Source organism: Oncorhynchus tshawytscha, linkage group LG05 (assembly GCF_018296145.1).
Source record: "Oncorhynchus tshawytscha isolate Ot180627B linkage group LG05, Otsh_v2.0, whole genome shotgun sequence".
NCBI lineage: Eukaryota > Metazoa > Chordata > Actinopteri > Salmoniformes > Salmonidae > Oncorhynchus > Oncorhynchus tshawytscha.
In genome coordinates this window covers 62,582,708-62,603,281 of record NC_056433.1, presented here as the reverse complement: position 1 = coordinate 62,603,281, position 20,574 = coordinate 62,582,708, and the positions used below count along the sequence as shown (strand labels likewise).

At 40.7% G+C, this 20,574-nt stretch overlaps 1 protein-coding gene across 1 annotated transcript; it reads left to right on the top strand.

The window, feature by feature from the left end:
- The first annotated feature begins 17,469 nt into the window (after positions 1–17,469).
- On the top strand, positions 17,470–20,301 carry LOC112251074 (tumor necrosis factor ligand superfamily member 6). The gene is made up of 3 exons (XM_024421752.2): positions 17,470–17,825; positions 18,976–19,084; positions 19,275–20,301. The coding sequence occupies exons 1-3, from the start codon at positions 17,577–17,579 to the stop codon at positions 19,688–19,690; spliced, it is 774 nt and encodes a 257-aa protein (XP_024277520.1). The 5' UTR covers positions 17,470–17,576; the 3' UTR covers positions 19,691–20,301.
- The last annotated feature ends 273 nt before the right edge of the window (positions 20,302–20,574 follow it).

Sequence of the window (20,574 nt, the reverse complement as noted above, 5' to 3'; positions counted from 1 at the left end):
AGCCATCCTTGAGACTGGTGTGGTAACTCGTATGTCTAAAGTTTAGTAATGACGTTAGGTTCAGTGGGACTTTTGTTAAAGGGCCTTATAAATGAAAACATAGCAATGTATCGACCTACGTGACATCGAAGAGGGCCAACCAACTTTCTGGTAGAGAATACAGTAATTACTAAAATTGTAGCCCGTAATAAAGTGCAGTGTGCTATGATAAACTGCATCTAATGGCTTTAATGAAGTGGCAGCTGTGTTCATTTAGATGATGTCGCCATAGTCCGATAGGAACTTCGACAGAATAATCTGCTTTCTACTATTTAGCGAGAGTTTAATTAGGTTATTAAGTTAGTTTGAACCAACTTGCAAGTAGGCTACCAATAAGTACATTATTTTAAGTGTATTAAGGTAAGTAATGTTGATTATTTAATTCAAATATATGAAGCTAAAGTTATATGAAACTGTAGGCTAGATAAATCAAATGTAAATGTTATTAGAATTTTAGCTAGCTAACTCAACTATCTAAACAGAAAAATCTAGGCTAGCCAGCTAACTCTTTCAAATAAACATCATTGTTTTATTATGGGGTATGCCAAATAAAACTAAAGACCCAGCCTGACATTTGCAATTCTAATTGTTTATTTTATTTCAGTATTTCAGTGTGGAGTAAATTGAGGGGACTAGCTTGTGTTTCTTGAAGCCATTAGAAGACTGTTGCTGACTGAGAGGAGGCATGTACTGTATAAATGATTTATAATAAATGATGTATAATAAGTCTTGGTGATTCATAAGCCTAGTTAATCATTACATGACTTTAACACATTATGTTTTGCTCAGCAGAGGATCTCTTTCAGCTGCTGCTGACAACACAACTGCATGTAAGTTGTTCTTCTACATCATTATAGCTATACAGTATGTCTTCATTTTGGCAGATTAACTCATGCTTTTTCTGAGGTTTAACTCGTGTTTTTCCTCATTTTTTTCTTCTTCTCTGGAACCAGTCAAGCAGGTAGCCCAGCGGCTAAGGAGTTGGACCTGTGGCCAAAAAATGGCCGGTTCGAATCTGGAGCTGGGCGCTGGATAAAAAGCAAGGCCCTTAACCCCACAACATGCCCTCCATCCAGGGGTACTGCATTCAGCTTGAACCTGTGCCTGCTGTTTGGGGGGGTTTGAGAACAAAGCAGAAGACATATTTTTATTGTTCACTGTAACCAATGGACAAAGTATATTGTATTTTATTGTAAAGAAGTCAGAGTTGATGTGGGCCATCATTCAAACAAAGAGATGCCTCCCTGGCCACCAGTGCATATTTCCAAACTATGTTTGCATATGATGACAATCTATTTAACTTCTTTAGCATACTGGTTATTGTTCGGAATTTCGGATGACTGACGTGCCCAAAGTAAACTGCCTGTTACTCAGGCCCAGGAGCTAGGATATGCATATATGCATTGGTAGCATTGGATAGAAAACACTCTGAAGTTTCTAAAACTGTTAAACTAGTGTCTGTGAGTATAACAGAACTGATACGGCAGGCGAAAACCAGAGGAAAATCCATCTGGATTTTTTTTTTTAGGTCACATTTTTTAGGTCACATTTCAATGCTAGCCTATGGGATATACAAATACAGTGGTGCAAAAAAAGTATTTAGTCAGCCACCAATTGTGCAAGTTCTCCCACTTAAAAAGATGAGAGAGGCCTGTAATTTTCATCATAGGTACACTTCAGCTATGACAGACACAATGAGAAAAAAAATCCAGAAAATCACAATGTAGGATTTTTAATGAATTTATTTGCAAATTATGGTGGAAAATAAGTATTTGGTCAACAACAAAAGTTTATCTCAATACTTTGTTATATACCCTTTGTTGGCAATGACAGAGGTCAAACGTTTTCTGTAAGTCTTCACAAGGTTTTCACACACTGTTGCTGGTATTTTGGCCCATTCCTCCATGCAGATCTTCTCTAGAGCAGTGATGTTTTGGGGCAGTTGCTGGGCAACACAGACTTTCAACTCCCTCCAAAGATTTTCTATGGGGTTGAGATCTGGAGACTGGCTAGTCCATTCCAGGACCTTGAAATGCTTCTTACGAAGCCACTCCTTTGTTGCCCGGGCGGTGTGTTTGGGATCATTGTCATGCTGAAAGACCTAGCCACGTTTCATCTTCAATGCCCTTGCTGATGGTAGGCTTTGTTACTTTGGTCCCAGCTCTCTGCAGGTCATTCACTAGGTCCCCCCGTGTGGTTCTGGGATTTTTGCTCACCGTTCTTGTGATCATTTTGACCCCATGGGGTAAGAACTTGCATGGAGCCCCAGATCGAGGGAGATTATCAGTGGTCTTGTATGTCTTCCATTTCCTAATAATTGCTCCCACAGTTGATTTCTTCAAACCAAGCTGCTTACCCATTGCAGATTCAGTCTTCCCAGCCTGATGCAGATCTACAATTTTGTTTCTGGTGTCCATTGACAGCTCTTTGGTCTTGGCCATAGTGGAGTTTGGAGTGTGACTGTTTGAGGTTGTGGACAGGTGTCTTTTATACTGATAACAAATTCAAACAGGTGACATTAATACAGGTAACGAGTGGAGGACAGAGGAGCCTCTTAATGAAGAAGTTACAGGTCTGTGAGTGCCAGAAATCTTGCTTGTTTGTAGGTGACCAAATACTTATTTTCCACCATAATTTGCAAATAAATTCATTAAAAATCCTACAATGTGATTTTCTAGATTTTTTTTTCTTATTTTGTCTGTCATAGTTGAAGTGTACCTATGATGAAAATTACAGGCCTCTCTCATCTTTTTAAGTGGGAGAACTTGCACAATTGGTGGCTGACTAAATACTTTTTTGCCCCACTGTAGATATGACCCAGATTGCAGTTCTTATGGCTTCCACTAGATGTCAACAGTCTTTAGAAAGGTTTTCAGGCTTGTTTTTTGAAAAATAAGCAAGTAGTTGTAGTTTTTCCAAGGTGTCTTTCATTAGAAAAGTAGTCTTGTTGGCGCGTGAATGAGGTGCGCGCTCTTCGTTATTTATCTTCCCTATTGAACATATCATCTTAAATATGATAATTTATTTGGATATTAGCGTGTCTGAGGATTAATTAGAAACATTGTTTTACTTGTTTGGACAAACTTTACCAGTAACATTTTGCATTTGTTTGTATGCATGTTGAACGATTGGATTACTGAGATCATTGGCGCCAACTAAACAAACTTTTTGGGATATAAAGAAGGACTTTATTGAACAAAACGACCATTCAATGTGTAGCTGGGACCCTTGTGATTGCAAGATCTTCAAAGGTAAGTGATTTATTTAATCGCTATTTGTGATTTTATGATGCCTGTGCTGGTTGAAAAAGTATTTTGATGTGGGGTGCTGTCCTCAGATAAATGCATGGTATGCTTTCGCCGGGAAAGCCTTTTTGAAATCTGACAATGCGGTTGGATTAACAAGAAGTTAAGCTTTTAAATGATGTATGACACTTGTATTTTCATGAATGTTTAACATTACGATTTTTGTATTTTGAATTTCGCGCTCTGCAATTTCACCGGATGTTGTCGTAGGTGTCCCGCGAGTAGTTAATGCGCCCAAACAGGTCTATTTAAAAAAGTATGCTGAAAATCTTTTGTCCATTATTTAATTGTTTAAAAAAATTATATTCTTACCTCAAAGTATTACTATTTAATAGTAGTAGCCATAATTCATGAATGGCACCATGCAGGGTTCCATATGGAACCATTTTGGTTCAGTTAAGAAGAACCTCTGGGATTCTGATCAAAGAGCCCTACAATTCTATATATAAAGAAAGCGATAGAACCCTTTTTGGTTCTATAAAGTACCTTTTTTTCCTAACACGGAACCCAAACCGGATGTGCGCGTGCGTCATCGTGCATTAGCTTGCACTTGCTAGCTAATTTGTCCTATTTAGCTAGCTTGCTGTTGCTAGCTAATTTGTCCTGGGATATAAACATTGAGTTGTTATTTTACCTGAAATGCACAAGGTCCTCTACTCAGCCAATTAATCCACACATAAAACGGTCAACCGAATCGTTTCTAGTCATCTCTCTTCCTTCCAGGCTTTTTCTTCTCTTGACTTTATATTGCGATAGGCAACTTTCATAAATTAGGTGTATTACCGCACTGACCTCATTCGTCTTTCCCACCCACGTGGGTATAACCAATGAGGAGATGGCACTTGTGTACCTGCTTCTATAAACCAATGAGGAGATGAGGCAGGACTTGCAGCGCGATCTGCGTCAGAAATAGAACTGATTTCTATTTTAGCCTGTGGCAACTCAGATGCAATAATTGAATAACATAGGTTTCTAAATGTATTTTGCAACACTCGCGCACGCGACGCGAGCAGTGTAGTCAGCCTGTAAGAGTGAATGGCCTATGGTTTATTATGTGTGGGTCTATGTGAGTCGCATGTTAAATGCAAGAGTCATGGATTTATGTACTGTAGGCCTGAAAGATGATTTGGTCTGTAATGTGAAATCACATGTTAGATGGGTTGTTGTGTGTGATCGATTACAGTAGGGTATAGGGTAGGCTATGGTTTTATGATAATTGAATGATGATTTGAGTGCCCAAATTTTAGCCCAACTACATTTTTGCTGGCCCTGCCATCAACTTATTTCTGCCCACTGCTCAGAGCCTGGCCAGGGTGCTGCTCTCTGGGCAACCCAACCTTCACAGGACAAAGACAATACAGGGGGAGAGAGACGAGACAGCACAGGGGCAGGAGGAGCCCATAGCACCGTTAATGATGAAAAGAGCACAGGGCATGTACTGGGACTAGGCTGCTACTCCTCATCAGACAAAGAAGCCGACACATGATATGGCTTTGTTATTAACACTGGATCCCTGATTACTACTCAGAACTCAATCTGCCATTCATGGACATCCCATGCTCCAGTACTTGTCCAGTTTGCCCTGAACTCCAATCAGCTGTTGTGAACCCCAGGTTCTTTCTTTTCCTATTGTACATTATGTAAATACATAATAAAAAGGGAGATGATACAATATACTTCAAGGGCTTTTCTTTTTCTAGAGAAAACAAATGTGACCCGACAGACCCTTATGGTGCTGAATTCTACTTTGGAAATAATATAAGAACCACTAATAATTAGTAGGACAGACATTCACTCCATTCTGATTGTTTGATTAGAACATGAAACAATAAGTGCAACAGATGACCTGCTAAGGTGATGATGAGAATAGGATGTCTATATTTCAGGGTGACATATTGGCTGTCACTCTCAGGTTGCAGCTTCTGTCTCTATTGTTGTATAATCAGGCTCCACCACTTCCAGCAGCTTTATGCAACAGACACTTTATATAAAAGTACCATGTTGCAAAATGTGTATAAAATGTACAGTTACTTGTGAAAGTATTCAACACCCTTGGCATTTTTCCTATTCTGTTGCCTTACAACCTGGAATTAAAATAGATTTTGGGGGGGGTTTGTATCATTTGATTTACACGACATGTCTACCAGATGCTAAATATTTCTTATTGTGAAACAAACATGCATAACTATTCATCCCCCCCCCCCAAAGTCAATACTTTGTAGAGCCACATTTTGCAGCAATTACAGCTGCAAGTCTCTTGGGCTATGTCTCTATAAGCTTGACACATCTAGCCACTTGCATTTTAAACTGCTCCAGCTCCTTCAAGTTGGATGGGTTCCGCTGGTGTACCACAATCTTTAAGTCATACCACAGATTCTCAATTGGATTGAGGTCTAGGCTTTGACTAGGCCGTTCCAAGACAGGTACATTTCCCCTTAAACCACTCGAATGTTGCTTTAGCAGTATGCTTAGGGTCATTGTCCTGTTGGAAGGTGAAAGTCTGACCCAGTCTCAAATCTCTGGAAGACTGAAACAGGTTTCCCTCGAATTTCCCTGTATTTAGCGCTATCCGTCATTCCTTCAATTCTGACCAGTTTCCCAGTCCCTGCCGATGAAAAACATCCCCACAGCATGATGCTGTCACCACCCTGCTTCATTGTGGGCATGGTGTCCTTGGGGTGATGAGAGGTGTTGGGTTTGCACCAGACATAGCGTTTTCCAAAAAGCTCAACTTTAGTCTCATCTGACCAGAGTACCTTCTTCCATATGTTTGGGGAGTGTCCCAAATGCCTTTTGGCGAACACCAAACGTGTTTGTTTATTTTTTTCTTTAAGAAATTGCTTTTTTCTGGCCACTCTTCCCATAAAGCCCAGCTCTGTGGAGTGTATGTCTTAAAGTGGTCCTATGGACAGATACTCTAATCTCCGCGGTGGAGCTTTGCAGCTCCTTCAGGGTTATCTTTGGTCTCTGTGTTGCCTCTCTGATTAATGCCTTCCTTGCCTGGTCTGTACGTTTTGATGGGGGGCCCTCTCTTGGCAGGTTTGTTGTAGTGCTATAATCTTTCAATTTTTTTCATAATGGATTTAATGGTGCTCCATGGGATGTTCAAAGTTTCAGATATTTTTTTTTATAACCCAACCCTGATCTGTACTTCTCCACAACTTCATCCTTGACCTTTTTGGAGAGCTCCTTGGTCTTCATGGTGCTGCTTACTTGGTGGTGCCCCTTGCCTAGTGGTGTTGCAGACTCTGGGGCCTTTCAGAACAGTGTATATATACTGAGATCATGTGATAGATCATGTGACACTTAAATTGCACACAGGCAGACTTTATTTAACTAATTATGTGAGTTTGAAGGTAATTCTTATTTTGGTGATTCATAGCAAAGGTGGTGAATACATAAGCACAAACTACTTTTCCATACTGACTTGATGGTTTTTGCGACAGAACTTGAAGAAACTTTCAAAGTTCTTGAAATTTTCCATATTGACTGACCTTCAAGTAATGATGGACTGTCATTTCTCCTTGCTTATTTGAGCTTTTCTTGCCATAATATGGACTTGGTATTTTACCAAATAGTGCTATCTTCTGTAAACCACCTCTACCTTGTCACAACACAACTGATTGGCTCACACACATTAAGAAGGAATGAAATTCCACAAATTACATTTTAACAAGGCGCACCTGTTATTAATTGAAACGTATTCCTTGGGACTTCCTCATGAAGCTGGTTGAGAAAATACCTAGAGTGTGCACTTTTGACTGGTACTGTATGTGAAGAATTGGATCAAGTGGTCGGTGTCCAGCATGTCTCCTATCCGGAGGCGGTGAGAAAAGTGGAAGAAATGAGTGAAGTTGAAGAAATAATGATATTAGTAGTAACTAACTGTGTCTATGGTTTATAGCATTTGTGCATGGTGTACTGGTTTGGTTTTTGCCTGTTTAGAGTTATCTCTTGGGCTTCGAGCATGTGCAGATATTGGTTAGTTATCTGTGAGCTAGTGGCTAACTAACTTTTGCCAGTCGATTTATTGGTTCTGTTTGGCCTACTGATTTTGACTATGCGGCATTTGAGCCAGCAGTGTGTTTTGTAGAGATAGTTGGGTTTTTTCTCAAGCTAATGAGGGATTGTTATGTCAGGTGACAGAAATGCTGGAGGTTGAAATAGCAGAGGAGTTTAACAAGTTAGACGTTGCAGGGATGTTTTGGGAGAAGTGGAGTGAGTTCTTGCCGCCGGTTCTGGTGTATAGGAGGAAGAAGTCTTGTTGGAAATGGTGTGGCTAGAACAGGAGATGGTACTGCTGAAACAGCAGAATAATTAAAGACTGCATATAGGACAGAAATGTTGTGTTGCCAGTCGATCAGACAGTCTTGTCACTAAACCAGTTTCCCGCCAGTGATCAGTGATGAGCTAGTTTCCTCAAATGATCTGGTTTGTGAAACGTCAGGTATATTCGGGGCCTGGAGTCTCAAGGAGAGTTTTGAGGTGAGGTATCCCCAGTTTGTGAAATTACTCACGTTCAGAAAAGTGCTGATGGCAAACCAGATGAGGAAGGAGGAGGATTTGTGTGGGGACTTGGCGGAAACATTCCTTGGCCAAACTAGACAGTGGTTCCTAGGAAATGGTTCTCCCTTGTGAGGAAGGTGATTAATTGTGTGTCTCTAGCTGAGACCTGGGCAGAGTTATGATGTAGTGTGCCCTCTGCAGGTTGAGGATGAGGTTGATTCAGGTGTCAATTTGAGGACCCGTTCTTTGCCATGGTAGAGGAGATTGTTTGTTGATCATTGCTGACCATGAGGTTGTTTGGGTTTCAGGTATTGATTTAGCTGACACGTTTCTTACTGAGCTGTGGAAAGGAGATACTTTCCAGTCATGTTGTGAGGATTTTCTGGAAGACGCAGTCTGTGTTTTGCAGGGTGACATGGCTGTCTAGCGATGAGAATCAGGAGCTTGAAGAATTGAGTTTGATGGAAAAGCCAGATCCACCAGTATTTTCACTCTCAGTAGGTTGTCTGATGAGTGAGGAGGATATGTTCCCTTCCAGTGAGTGCTCGGGGCTGGAGAAAAGGGCTGTTTGGGAAGATGGATGGTGTGAGTTGGCTGAAGTTGTGGTCGATGTTCACTTTTCCCTGGTGGTGTTTGCTCCGTCTTTTAACGCTGGCTACATATCAGATGGAGCTTGTTGCTTGTGACCATGGGCCTAGTGAAGGAAGTTGGTCTCTCAATTTTGTTCAAGTTAGACTATTTGGCTGGAAGAAATTTCCTGTGCAGAGCAGTGAATTTTTATGGTTTGTCTGGTTTTCTAGAATGTCTGGTTTTCTAGAATGTCTATCTCAGAGTTAAGGTTTTCTGTAGTCAGTTAGTTAGGTAGTTAGGCAACACTACCAGGATACACTTCCACACTCCATCCCTGAGGTGGCAACACCAACCGGGTTAAAGGCTGTGCTCTGCCAGGAAGCCTTGATAAGCACATCAGGTGCTGTCAATTATGGTTCAGCATGGCGAGCCATGAGGCTGTTGGTTTGTTTGCTGACCATGTTTTGGTTTTGAAAATTTCATTTGGGCGTGCCTGTGTGTGGTTTCTTTTTTGAATATATTTATTTCCATCACCACCAACTGAACAACAGTAATCCATTTGTGCTGGCCGACCATGACGTCAAGAGAGGAAGAGCTGGCCCTGGACCAAGGTAAGGTTGCTATCTCCTGGGTATAAACACTTACTTATAATATTAATACACACATCAAATCAGGTTACAGACCAATTAACTAGACCTAAGACCCCTAGACTTAGCGATTTGAAAAAATATTAGCAGGCTAGTTGTTGGTTTAGTAAGTTGGTTTGGTTACTGGGAGATATGAGACCTACTGTATTGCCTGTTTTATACTGAGATTTTCTTTGTATTGCAATACAGTGTATACATTCACATTATCATAGTCAATACAATGTTGCCATGTTACTTAATCTACAGTGCCATCAGAACATTTTCCTCTGACTTATTCCACATTTTATGTTACAACGTGAATTCAAAATGTCTACACATTATTATTCTCCAACCTCTGTCAAATTGGTTGCCGATCATTGCTGAACATCCATTTTCAGGTCTTGCCGTAGATTTAAGTCAACTGTAACTCGGCCACTCGGGAATAGTCACGGTCTTCCTGTTTAGCAACTCCAGTGTAGATTTGGCCCTGTGTTTTAGGTTATTGTCCTGCTGAAAGGTGAATTCATCTCCCAGTGTCTGGTCAAAAGTAGACTGAACCAGGTTTCCCTCTAGGATTTGCCTGTGCTTAGCGCCCTCCCAGTTATTTTTCATCCCAGTCCTTAAAGATTACAAACATACCCAAAACATGATGCAGCCACTACTATGCTAGAACATATGGAGAGTAGTACTCAGAAATGTGTTATATTGGATTTGCCCCAAACATAACACTTTTGTCCTGTATTCTTGCTTTGCCACAATTTTTGTTTTGGAATATGTTTATTCTGTACAAGCTTCCAACATTTAACTACAATGTTGTTGGGCCATAATAGGTTTTCTCCTGTCACAGCCATTAAATGAACTGTTTTATTAAAGTCACCATTGGCCTCATGGTGAAATACCAGAGTGGTTTCCTTCCTCTCCGGCAACAGTTAAGGACGCCTGTACATTTGTAGTGAATGGGTGTACTGATACACCATGTGTAATTAATAACTTCACCATGCTCAAAGGGATATTCAGTGTCTGCTTTTTTTATTTTTACCCATCTACCAATAGGTGCCCTTTGCGAGGCATTGGAAAATCTCCCTGTGTTTGAAATTTACTGTTCGACTGAGTGACCTTAGTCACTGGGTACAGAGATGAGGTAGGCATTCAAAATCATGTTAAACACTGTTATGCACACAGTCCATGCAACTTGTTAAGCACATCTTTACTCCTGAATTTATTTAGGCTTGCCATAACAAAGGGGTTGAATACTTATTGACTCGATACATTTTAGCTTTTCATTTTTTATTAATTTATTATTTTTTGTATTTTCTTAAATTGTATTAATTCCACTTTTACGTTATGGGGTATTGTGTTTAGGCATTTGACAACAAAAAAATCATAATTTAATCCATTTACAATTCAGGCTGTAACTAAATGTGGAAAAAGTCAAGGGGTGTGAATACTTTCTGAAGGCATCGTGTGTATATATATATATATATAATTACTTTCCTGCCACTAACTGCACATTTACTGAGGTTCTCGCTTGCAGTTTTACTGGTGTGTAGGAGTGCCACCATCGTAACCATTTCTCATAATTTCAGTTGATTTTAATCTGGTCAACCGAACTGTGAGGATTGTGATGCCCTTTCAGTTTAACCACTGCCTGACTGTTTCAGTGTAACCACTATTACTCATTCCTTCACTGGAATCAGGCCCTCCCTGAGATCTGACATTGATGTTCAGACACTCCCTGAGCACTGACATGCAGTCTCATAGGAAACCTCCAGAACCACAGTAGAGAAGAGATTAGAAAATTGTTTTTTCCAGAAGTTATAATGATCAAAGAGCTTGTGATGTCTAAGATTTATACTATGGATGTTGTTTTGAGTACCATCACAAACATGCACAAACGTGTACTATAAGCCAATTCCATTTGCCGTGAAGGGGAACTGGAGAAAGACCATTTAAATGAAAGTTACTGAAAGGAATAAGTAACTTATTTTAGCTTCATATGCTAAATCTATATATTTTTTAACATTTTCAGTAAAGTTGCTTGATGCAGAACATGTCAGATAATCGTTTGATGGCAGGAATCACAGAGTAGAGATGAGGATTTTATTACATAAAGAACCATTATCAATTATTATGTCTAATACTTACAAATGAATGTATTGTGCAGAGCCAGAAGTTTACATACACTTAGGTTGGAGTCATGAACTTGTTTTTCAACCACTCCACCAATTTCTTGTTAACAAACTATAGTTTTGGCAAGTCGGTTAGGACATCTACTTTGTGCATGACACAAGTAATCTTTCCAACAATTGTTTACAGACAGATTATTTCACTGTATCACAATTCCAGTGGGTCAGAAGTTTACATACACTAAGTTGACTGTGCCTTTAAACAGCTTGGAAAATTCCAGAAAATGATGTCATGGCTTTAGAAGCTTCTGAAAGTCTAATTGACATCATTTGAGTCAGTTGGAGGTGTACCTGTGGATGTATTTCAAGGCCTACCTTCAAACTCAGTGCCTCTTTGCTTGACATCATGGGAAAATCAAAAGAAATCAGCCTAGACCTCAGTAAACAATTGTAGACCTCCACAAGTCTGGTTCATCCTTGGGAGCAATTTCCAAACTTCTGAAGGTACCACGTTCATCTGTACAAACAATAGTACGCAAGTATAAACACCATGGGACCGTGCAGCCGTCATACCGCTATCACGACGTTGCCCTCTTTGGGTACAGCAAGCCCCATCCCCCTCTCCCTCTCTTCTACACCCAGGCTGCGGTGGTCAGAGGTTGTAAATTCCTGGAGGAGATTATCTCCTCATGGCCACAGTATAGAGACAGTGAATTTTCATAGAGAACAAAGGAATTTCTTCCACCTCACAGAACTTGAGGTATGAACAACATTTATGTTCTGGAGAAGGTATGAAAGATCAGTGAAGAATCCAGCTACGAACTGGTCCATTTGGTACCATTTTGTGACACTCATGGGAGACTATGACCACATTACCATAACGCTGTTTATATAATAGCCTCAGATATGAGGTTTACATCTAATTGTTGTATAAGATGAATGAGTGAGGATGATACTGTTTGTAAAATTGTGTAATGTGATTTTGGACTGTTTAATGAAGGAAACTCCAATTCCCTTTTGTGTTTAACTAAATCAGAGGACCACCCATGAGCCCAGTTAGGGTCGGGCATCTTGGGACAGGCCCTTTTCTGCAACTCCCGAATAAAAACCCCACTTTGAGAATTTCACAACAGACCATGTTTCCCTCAATTACGAGAGGACAAAGGTTGCAGACCAGCTTACCTCGATAACGAGAGGGCCAAGGTTTGAGTAGATGGCTGAATCTTTTACCCATACCACGTGGTTAAACTCTTAGAATAACGATACCGACAGAATAAGAACAAGTCTTTGATATTAATTACTAGTCTGCAGCTAGGAATTCAGTATCATTGAACGGGAAGAAACATCTATCCATAACGACATGAATGAATGTCACTCTGAACTATCCATTCTAACCACGACAGAGAGGACGGACAAACTCTCCAACAGAAACAAACTTTTCAACAGAGACCCCCACTTCCCTTTTGTCTAACAAGCCGCCATGCCGGTTTAGCCCATTAGGGCACATTCCCCTATCATTTCTTGTAACTATATTTACCTTGTTTGTTTGTGCACTTCTGTGATTGTTTAGTTAACTTGTTATGGCTGCAATCCCGCAAACAGGATCGATATGACAACTACCAATGAAAATAGAGGGCGCCAAATTCAAACCACAGAAATCTCATAATTACAATTCCTAAAACATGCATGTGTCTTATATCATTTTAAAGTTAATCTTGTTGTTAATCCCACCAAAGTGTCTGATTTTCAAATATCCTTTTCAGCAAAAGCACGACAAACGATTATGTTAGGTCTCCAACAAACCACAGCCATTTTCCAGCGAAATATAGCATTCACAAAAAGCAGAAATGGAGAATTAATCACTAACCTTGAATTATCTTCATCAGATGACACTCATAGGACTTCATGTTACACAATACATGCATGTTTTGTTTGATACAGTTCATATTTATATAAAAAAATATTGAGTTTACATTGACGTATTAGATTCACTAGTTCCAAAAACATCAAGTGATTTTGCATAGCCACAGTTTCAACAGAAATATTCATCATAAATGTAGATGATAATACAAGTTATACACATGGAATTATAAATATACCTCTCCTTAATGCAACCGCTGTGTCAGATTTTTTTTTACATTTACGGAAAAGCAACCCATGCAATAATCTGAGATGGAGCTCAGAACAGTAGCCAAATTAGCCTCCATGTTGGAGTCAACAGAAACCAGAAAATACATGATAAATGTTTCCTTACCTTTGATGAACTTCATCAGAATGCAGTCCTGGAATCCCATGTCCACAATAAATGCTTGATTTGTTCAAAAATGTCCGTTATTTATGTCCAATTAGCTACTTTGGTTAGCGCGTTTGGTAAACAATTCCAAAGTCACAAAGCGCGTCCACTATAACGTGACAACGTCCAAAAGTTCCGTAACAGTCAGTAGAAACATGTCAAATTATGTACTGAATCAATCTTTAGAAAGTTGTTTACATATATCTTGAGTAACATTCCAACCGGAGAATTAGAATGACTTCAGATGACCAGTGGAACGCAGGTCCATCCCCTGTGAACGTGCATGGTGAAAGCATGGTCAACTCGTGGCAGTGGTGACTATTTCCTGTCTCATTCGAACCCCCCCCCCTTCACATTAGTGTCATCGGGCAAAGTTCTATTGACTGTTGACATTAGTGGAAGGCGTAGGAAGTGAAAACTCATCCATATCTCGCTGTAATTTCAATGAGAGCTTTGTTGAAAATCTGCCACCCCCAGAAAAAATACAAACAGGAAGTGGAATTTCTCCTTTTTTTTCCTGCAATATGAGTTCTGTTATACTCACAGACATAATTCAAACAGTTTTAGAAACTTCAGAGTTTTCTATCCAATACTAATAATAATATGCATATATTAGCAACTGAGACTGAGGAGCTGGCCATTTACAATGGGCACCTTTTCATCCAAGCTACTCAATACTGCCCCTGCAGCCATTAAAAGTTAATAAATAAATGATTTAAGACAATTGATGTATGGATGACTCATAGTGAAGACTGGGTTCGTGCAGATAACCAACAATTTACAACATTTGGAATGAGACTAATGTGAGGTAAAATAAATCATTCATTAATTCAGAAGACTATTGATCAGATGTGAAAATATCTGAAAAGTTATATAAGGAAAATTATAACTTTGTAATTTGAACATTTTCCTTGCTGCCCCGACTTCCTAGTTAATTAGTTACATGATTAATCAGTGAGAATCTTTGATAAAAACGAAAAGTCTTCATTTAATGATAGTAAAGACATGACACCGCTCAGGAAGGAGACGCGTTCTGTCTCCTAGAGATGAACGTACTCTGGTGCAAAAAGTGCAAATCAATCCCAAAACAACAGCAAAGGAACTTGTGAAGATGCTGGAGGAAAAAGGTACTAAAGTATCTATATCCACAGTAAAACAAGTCTTATATCGACATAACCCGAAAGGCCACTCAGCAAGGAAGAAGCCACTGCTCCAAAACCGCCATATAAAAGCCAGACTACGGTTTGCAACTGCACATGGGGACAAAGATCATACTTTTTGGAGAAATGTTCTCTACTCTGATGAAACAAAAATATAACTGTTTGGCCATAATGACCATCATTATGTTTCTAGGATAAAGGGGGAGGCTTGCAAGTCGAAGAACACCATCCCAACCGTGAAGCACGGGGGTGGCAGCATCATGTTGTGGGGGTGCTTTGCTGCAGGAGGGACTGGTGCACTTCACAAAATAGATGGCATCATGAGGGAGGAAAATTATGTGGATATATTGAAGCAGCATCTCAAGACATCAGTCAGGAAGTTAAAGCTTGGTCGCAGATCTTCCAAACAGACAATAACCCCAAGCATACTTCCAAGGTTGTGGCAAAATGGCTTAAGGACAGCAGTCAAGGTATTGGAGTGGCCATCACAAAGCCCTGACCTCAATCCTATAGAAAAAGCGTGTGCGAGCAAGGAGGCACACCTGACTCAGTCACACCAGTTCTGTCAGGAAGAATTGGCCAAAATTCACCTAACTTATTGTGAGAAGCTTGTGGAAGGCTACCCGAAACATTCGACCCAGTGAAACAATTTAAAGGGCAATGCTAGCAAATACTAATCGAGTGTATGTAAACTTCTGACCCACTGGGAATGTGATGAAAGGAATAAAAGCTGAAATCATTCTCTCTACAATTATGACATTTCACATTCTTAAAATAAAGTGGTGATCCTAACTGACCTAAAACAGGGAATTTTTACTCTGATTAAATGTCAGGGATTGTGAAAAACTGAGTTTAAATGTATTTGGCTAAGGTGTATGTAAACTTCCGACTTCAACTGTATGTTCCGAAATGTTGACATATAATATACTGTATCAATCATTTTCCCCTTTTAGATTTTCAGTAAAGTTGCTTTGTGCAGAAAATGTCAGAAGCGTTTGATTGAAACCTCCGCAGCTACAGAAGGGGATACTGAGTGTTTTTCTGATCCACACCCCTATCTGTGACCAACAGATGCCTACCTATATTCCCAGTCATGTAAAATCTGTAGATTGTTGCCTAATTAATTAATTTCAATTGACTGATTTCCTTATATGAAATGTAATTTAGTAAGATCTTTGAAATTGTTGCATTTATATTTTGTGTGTGTGCAAAATATAAAGAATGGTCAATCACACACAGGACAACCAGCCAACTTGACACAACTGTGGACTGTGGGAAGTGTTGGAGTCAACATGGGCCAGCATCTCTGGAACGCTTTCAACACCTTGTAGAGTCCATGCCCCAACAATTGAACCTGTTCTGAGGGCAAAAGTGTGCAACTCAATATTAGGAAGGTGTTCTTAATGTTTTGTGCACTGTGTATATTAGGTACTCACTCAACTTATTATTGAGAGTAAGAATAGTAGAATACACCAGGTACATTTCGAAACTTGGTTGTGCATCAGCAGTTTTTCTGTCAGTCACTGACAGTCACTCAATTAGCCATGTCAGTTAACCATTTTAAGATGGGTAGTTAGTTTAGCCAGCCATCTAAACTTGATTTAAAAACTTTGTTAGTCATTCTCACTCATATCAAATTAACATGGCATAAGTCGTTAGAAAATGTGTAGAATTGCATTTTCTCTCTAACCCTCAACCTTATCTTGCTAAGGGCCTCCAAAAGGCTGTCCAGAGCTAAGGGCCTCCAAAAGGCTGTCCAGAGCTAAGGGCCTCCAAAAGGCTGTCCAGAGCTGTCCAGAGCTAAGGCCTCCAAAAGGCTGTCCAGAGCTAAGGGCCTCCAAAAGGCTGTCCAGAGCTAAGGGCCTCCAAAAGGCTGTCCAGAGCTAAGGGCCTCCAAAAGGCTGTCCAGAGCTAAGGGACAATAGACACTGCTGGATACCATTCTTTGAGTGCAGAGGGGAGGTGCAAGAGTGTCACTTTCCTGTAAACCCAGGTTAGTTAACGTTCGGGGGTTCTGAGTCGATATGACGTCTTCCTTCGCCTGGTTAGACCGCACAAACACCATACACACTATAACACCGTTCTCAGTTCTCACGAAGCGCAGCGGACTCTTGATGAAAGCAGGCTGAGTAGCTGTAAGCTTTTTCATGTGGCAGTTCCTACTTCCCACTGAGAAGTGTGTGTGCTTCTGAAACTATCATTTTCTGCTGCATCACTATTTACAAATAAAAAAATATACATGCACGATCCTCTAACTTTCATTTTTAATTATATAGGTGCAGCAGTCCCCGTACTTTACCCAAAAGCTCAAACTTTCCTCATAGGTCACATGTAGTTCTGTGAGTACAAGTGAGGGGTTTTCTCAAGTCTTTCTAGGTTGTCCTCTTTGTCTGGCCCCACGATGAGCTGAACAAAGTGGTTAGAAGGGCGGAGGTCAGCTAAACACCCCACGTCCTCTCTCTGTAGCTTTGCACTGTGCAAAGACCCCACTAAGGAGAGGTGGTTTGGAGAGCATATTAAAGACACTTTTTCAGTGTTTAATGACACTGTAATAAATTATCACTGCGTGTTTAACTTCCATTTTCTAAGTCTGAGCGCATGTGCACATGCATGTATGAAAGTCTGTGTGAAAAGTGTAAATTAGTTTCTCTACTCTGAGGTCATTATCTACCTGCCATGCAACAGCACCAGTCACCTGTCTAAGTTTCATTTTGACAGAGGAGAGGATGGCGAGAGTGAGTGCGAGGTGGTGGGAGCTTGTCACACACCCACCCAGCGTGGGGGTGGAAGCTGTGGGTTCCAGTCGCCTTGATGCATAAATTTTTTTTTTTTTTAAATGTAAGACCATGGCTCAGATATAGAACCACACACCTCCTGCACACAGAGGCAACACACACTCCTCTCACACACACTGCACCATTAGCGGTACCCAGGGCTATACATACCCCCAGATGTTTCTAGTGGACTACAGTGGAGGTTCACAGCCGTCGGTCCAACCTCCAGGCCTGGTACCTTGCTGGTCCTTCCCTCCTGCCCAGGAGAGGGTAAGGGAGCAGGGCAGGGCCAGAGGCTGCAGGGGGGTTGGCTCCTGGAGCCTGGTTGTGGCTTTGCTGTTTCTGCTACTGCTGGTGTTTGGGGCTCTGGGGCTGGGAGCCTACCAGATACACAAGCTACAGACTCAACTGGATGGGATACAACAGGTGAGGGGTTTTGCTCAGTGTTTGAGTGGGGTTCTCCTGGAGCAAGTCTGCTCTCTGATTTCTATTTGTATCAAAGTATCTCATCACTTCTGTCTCATAATGCTCTTTCTGTAGGATATTATAAGAGCATCTCTCTTTGCAATGACACTGCACTGCTCCTCTGCAAAAAAATATCAATGAAATGGATGCAGGGAGGAATCTGTGGTAGTTCATATTTAGCATCTTGTTGCATTTCAATGTTTTGTTGTTGGGAACATCTTCATTTACTGCTGAGGAAAACAGGCATATAGAGGGCAATAGAAATGGCGACCTTTTGTATGGCTCGCTGGGCAAAAATGTTCCTATGGGGAAATTAATGGGTTTTTTGGATGAACGCTGAAAATAGTCTGTGGTAAACACATGCTTAGGAGATCTTATGTTTTTGTTTTTTTGATCATCTTCATCAGATAACGTCACTTTTTGAGTTTAAGCATTTATGTGCTGAAAATGAGCACAAAAGCCTTCATAATTCATAAAGGTCATGTTAACTGACTGATATTATCTAGAACAAAATGCATAATATCCCCTAAGACTGTGATAACCTCAGATCTCATTTTTGGCATTTATCCCAAACCCTATTTTTAATTTCCCCCCTAGGGGCAACATTCATTTCCCCCATACAAAATAGCTGGACGAAACAGACATAACTCACTTCTGGCTTTTAGTACTACAAGCTGGCGAGCTCTGTAGTCTGACAACGTGCAACAACGGTTAAACTCTGAACCTAAAAAGAGATGATTGTGACCACTGGAAATTGAGTGTGAGACTGGTGAGAGGTAGGTGGTACAAACAGACTGAGGTAAAGGGTAGATGAAAAAAGGTTTGTCTTTGACTTTCGTGCAGGTTTTATTGCTGCCTCTGCATCTCAGACTATTAAGTAGCAATGACATTTAAAGACCGGAATCTGTTCAGAATTGTGGTCACCAGTCCAGCGCTGCTACAGGATATCCTTGACTCATATCAAAGAACACGTTCAGAAAAGAGCTGATGTTCAGCGCACATTAGCGCAACATTTCTCTATAACCCTTAACCCCAAAATGTAATTTAAAATGACCTGTGTGCATGTTAATGTGATGTGACATTGATGTATTTTTTTCTTATTATTTCACAGGTTAACATTGAGAGCCAAGGTTGTGCGCCTGAGAAGCTAGTGGGTGACCTTCCAGAGTCTGATCCAGACACAGGGAAGAAGGCCAGCAGACCTGCAGCACACGTCATAGGTAAGTAATGGGGTGTGCAGGCTTTTGCTCCAGCCCTTTTCAAATACCTGATTCTAGTAATCGGCTGCTAATCAGGACCATGATTAACTGAATCAGTTGTGCACCCCTGATGTAGAGTAGGGACTGTAAAATCCAGTGAAGTCTCATATCTAACCCCACTCTCCCTGCTGTCTCCCTTTGTCTCCTTCAGGCCGGATCGAGAAGGATGTTTCCCAGAATACCTTGCGTTGGGAGCCCAAGGCAGGGCGGGCCTTCACTGAGGGAGGCGTGGTCTATCGGGATGGTGGTCTGCAGGTCAACGAGACTGGGCTCTACCACATCTACTCCCGGGTGCAATTTGAGGCCAATCACTGCACCCCTACAGATGCCTTGGTTCACTCTGTGTTTGTGAGGAGGCCCTGGAGCTCCAAGCCTCTCACCTTGATAGAGGCGCACAGGGAGGGCTACTGCAGCTCGGGCTCTAATGGGCGTGTCTGGACCTCTGGGAGTTACCTGGGCTCCACATTGCAGCTGGAGAAGCAGGACTGGGTCTATGTGAACGTCTCCCACCCAGCCATGCTCAGCCACACTCATCATGCCAACTTCTTTGGACTCCACAAGATCTAGCGAAAAAGGATGAAATCTGGAGTTGGTTTCAACTGATATTTCACTCAGAGAACCTTAACACTAAAATGGTGGAGAAAAAAGTAGTATTTATTATGATAAAGATCTGACACTGATTCCAGCTGCAGGTCTGAATGTATGTTCATTAGAACACAAAAATGTGCATGTTTGGGATTTTATATATGTCAACAGGGATCCAGTTTATTATATTCTAATAAATGTATTTAAAAAATAAAAAAGTTCAGACAGATCTTTGTCAGAAGTGATTGTATAACAGGAGGATGATTAGTGTTCTTTTATTGTGTTTGTGTTTTTTGTTATGTCCCTTACATTTTGTTCTCTCAATCTGTCACTCTCTTGCTTCATTAAAAAAAAATTTTTTTTAAATGTAACCTTTATTTAACTAGGCAAGTCAGTTAAGAACAAATTCTTATTACAATGACAGCCTAAATATTTCATCACAGTTTGCAGACCTCCAAGTTTATGGTTGAGCCGGTGCGGACATGAAACTAAGATTAGGGTAGGGTTGAGATATGAAAAGGGCTAACTGATTTCCAGTGATTATACAGAACTGTGGGGAATTGTTTATATCGCTGAGCACCTTGGAGTCTGGCCCTGAATGACATGAAATGCAATGCTCACTTTACTCTAAAGGGGGTCAGGGTCATTTTACCCACAAACGCAAGCAGACTTTCCCCTGTAATTGTCAGGTTGTGCGCTACTGGTGCAGAGAGTTGTGATCAGGCGCACACTTTATTTGGCAGAAGCAAACAGACGGACGCAACTGTATCAAACAAACCTCCAGCAAAAGCGCAACAAAGTCACCAAGATGCAAAATGTTTAACAATTAAACATACTACGGGTTGAACATGGTACCCGGAGAAAAA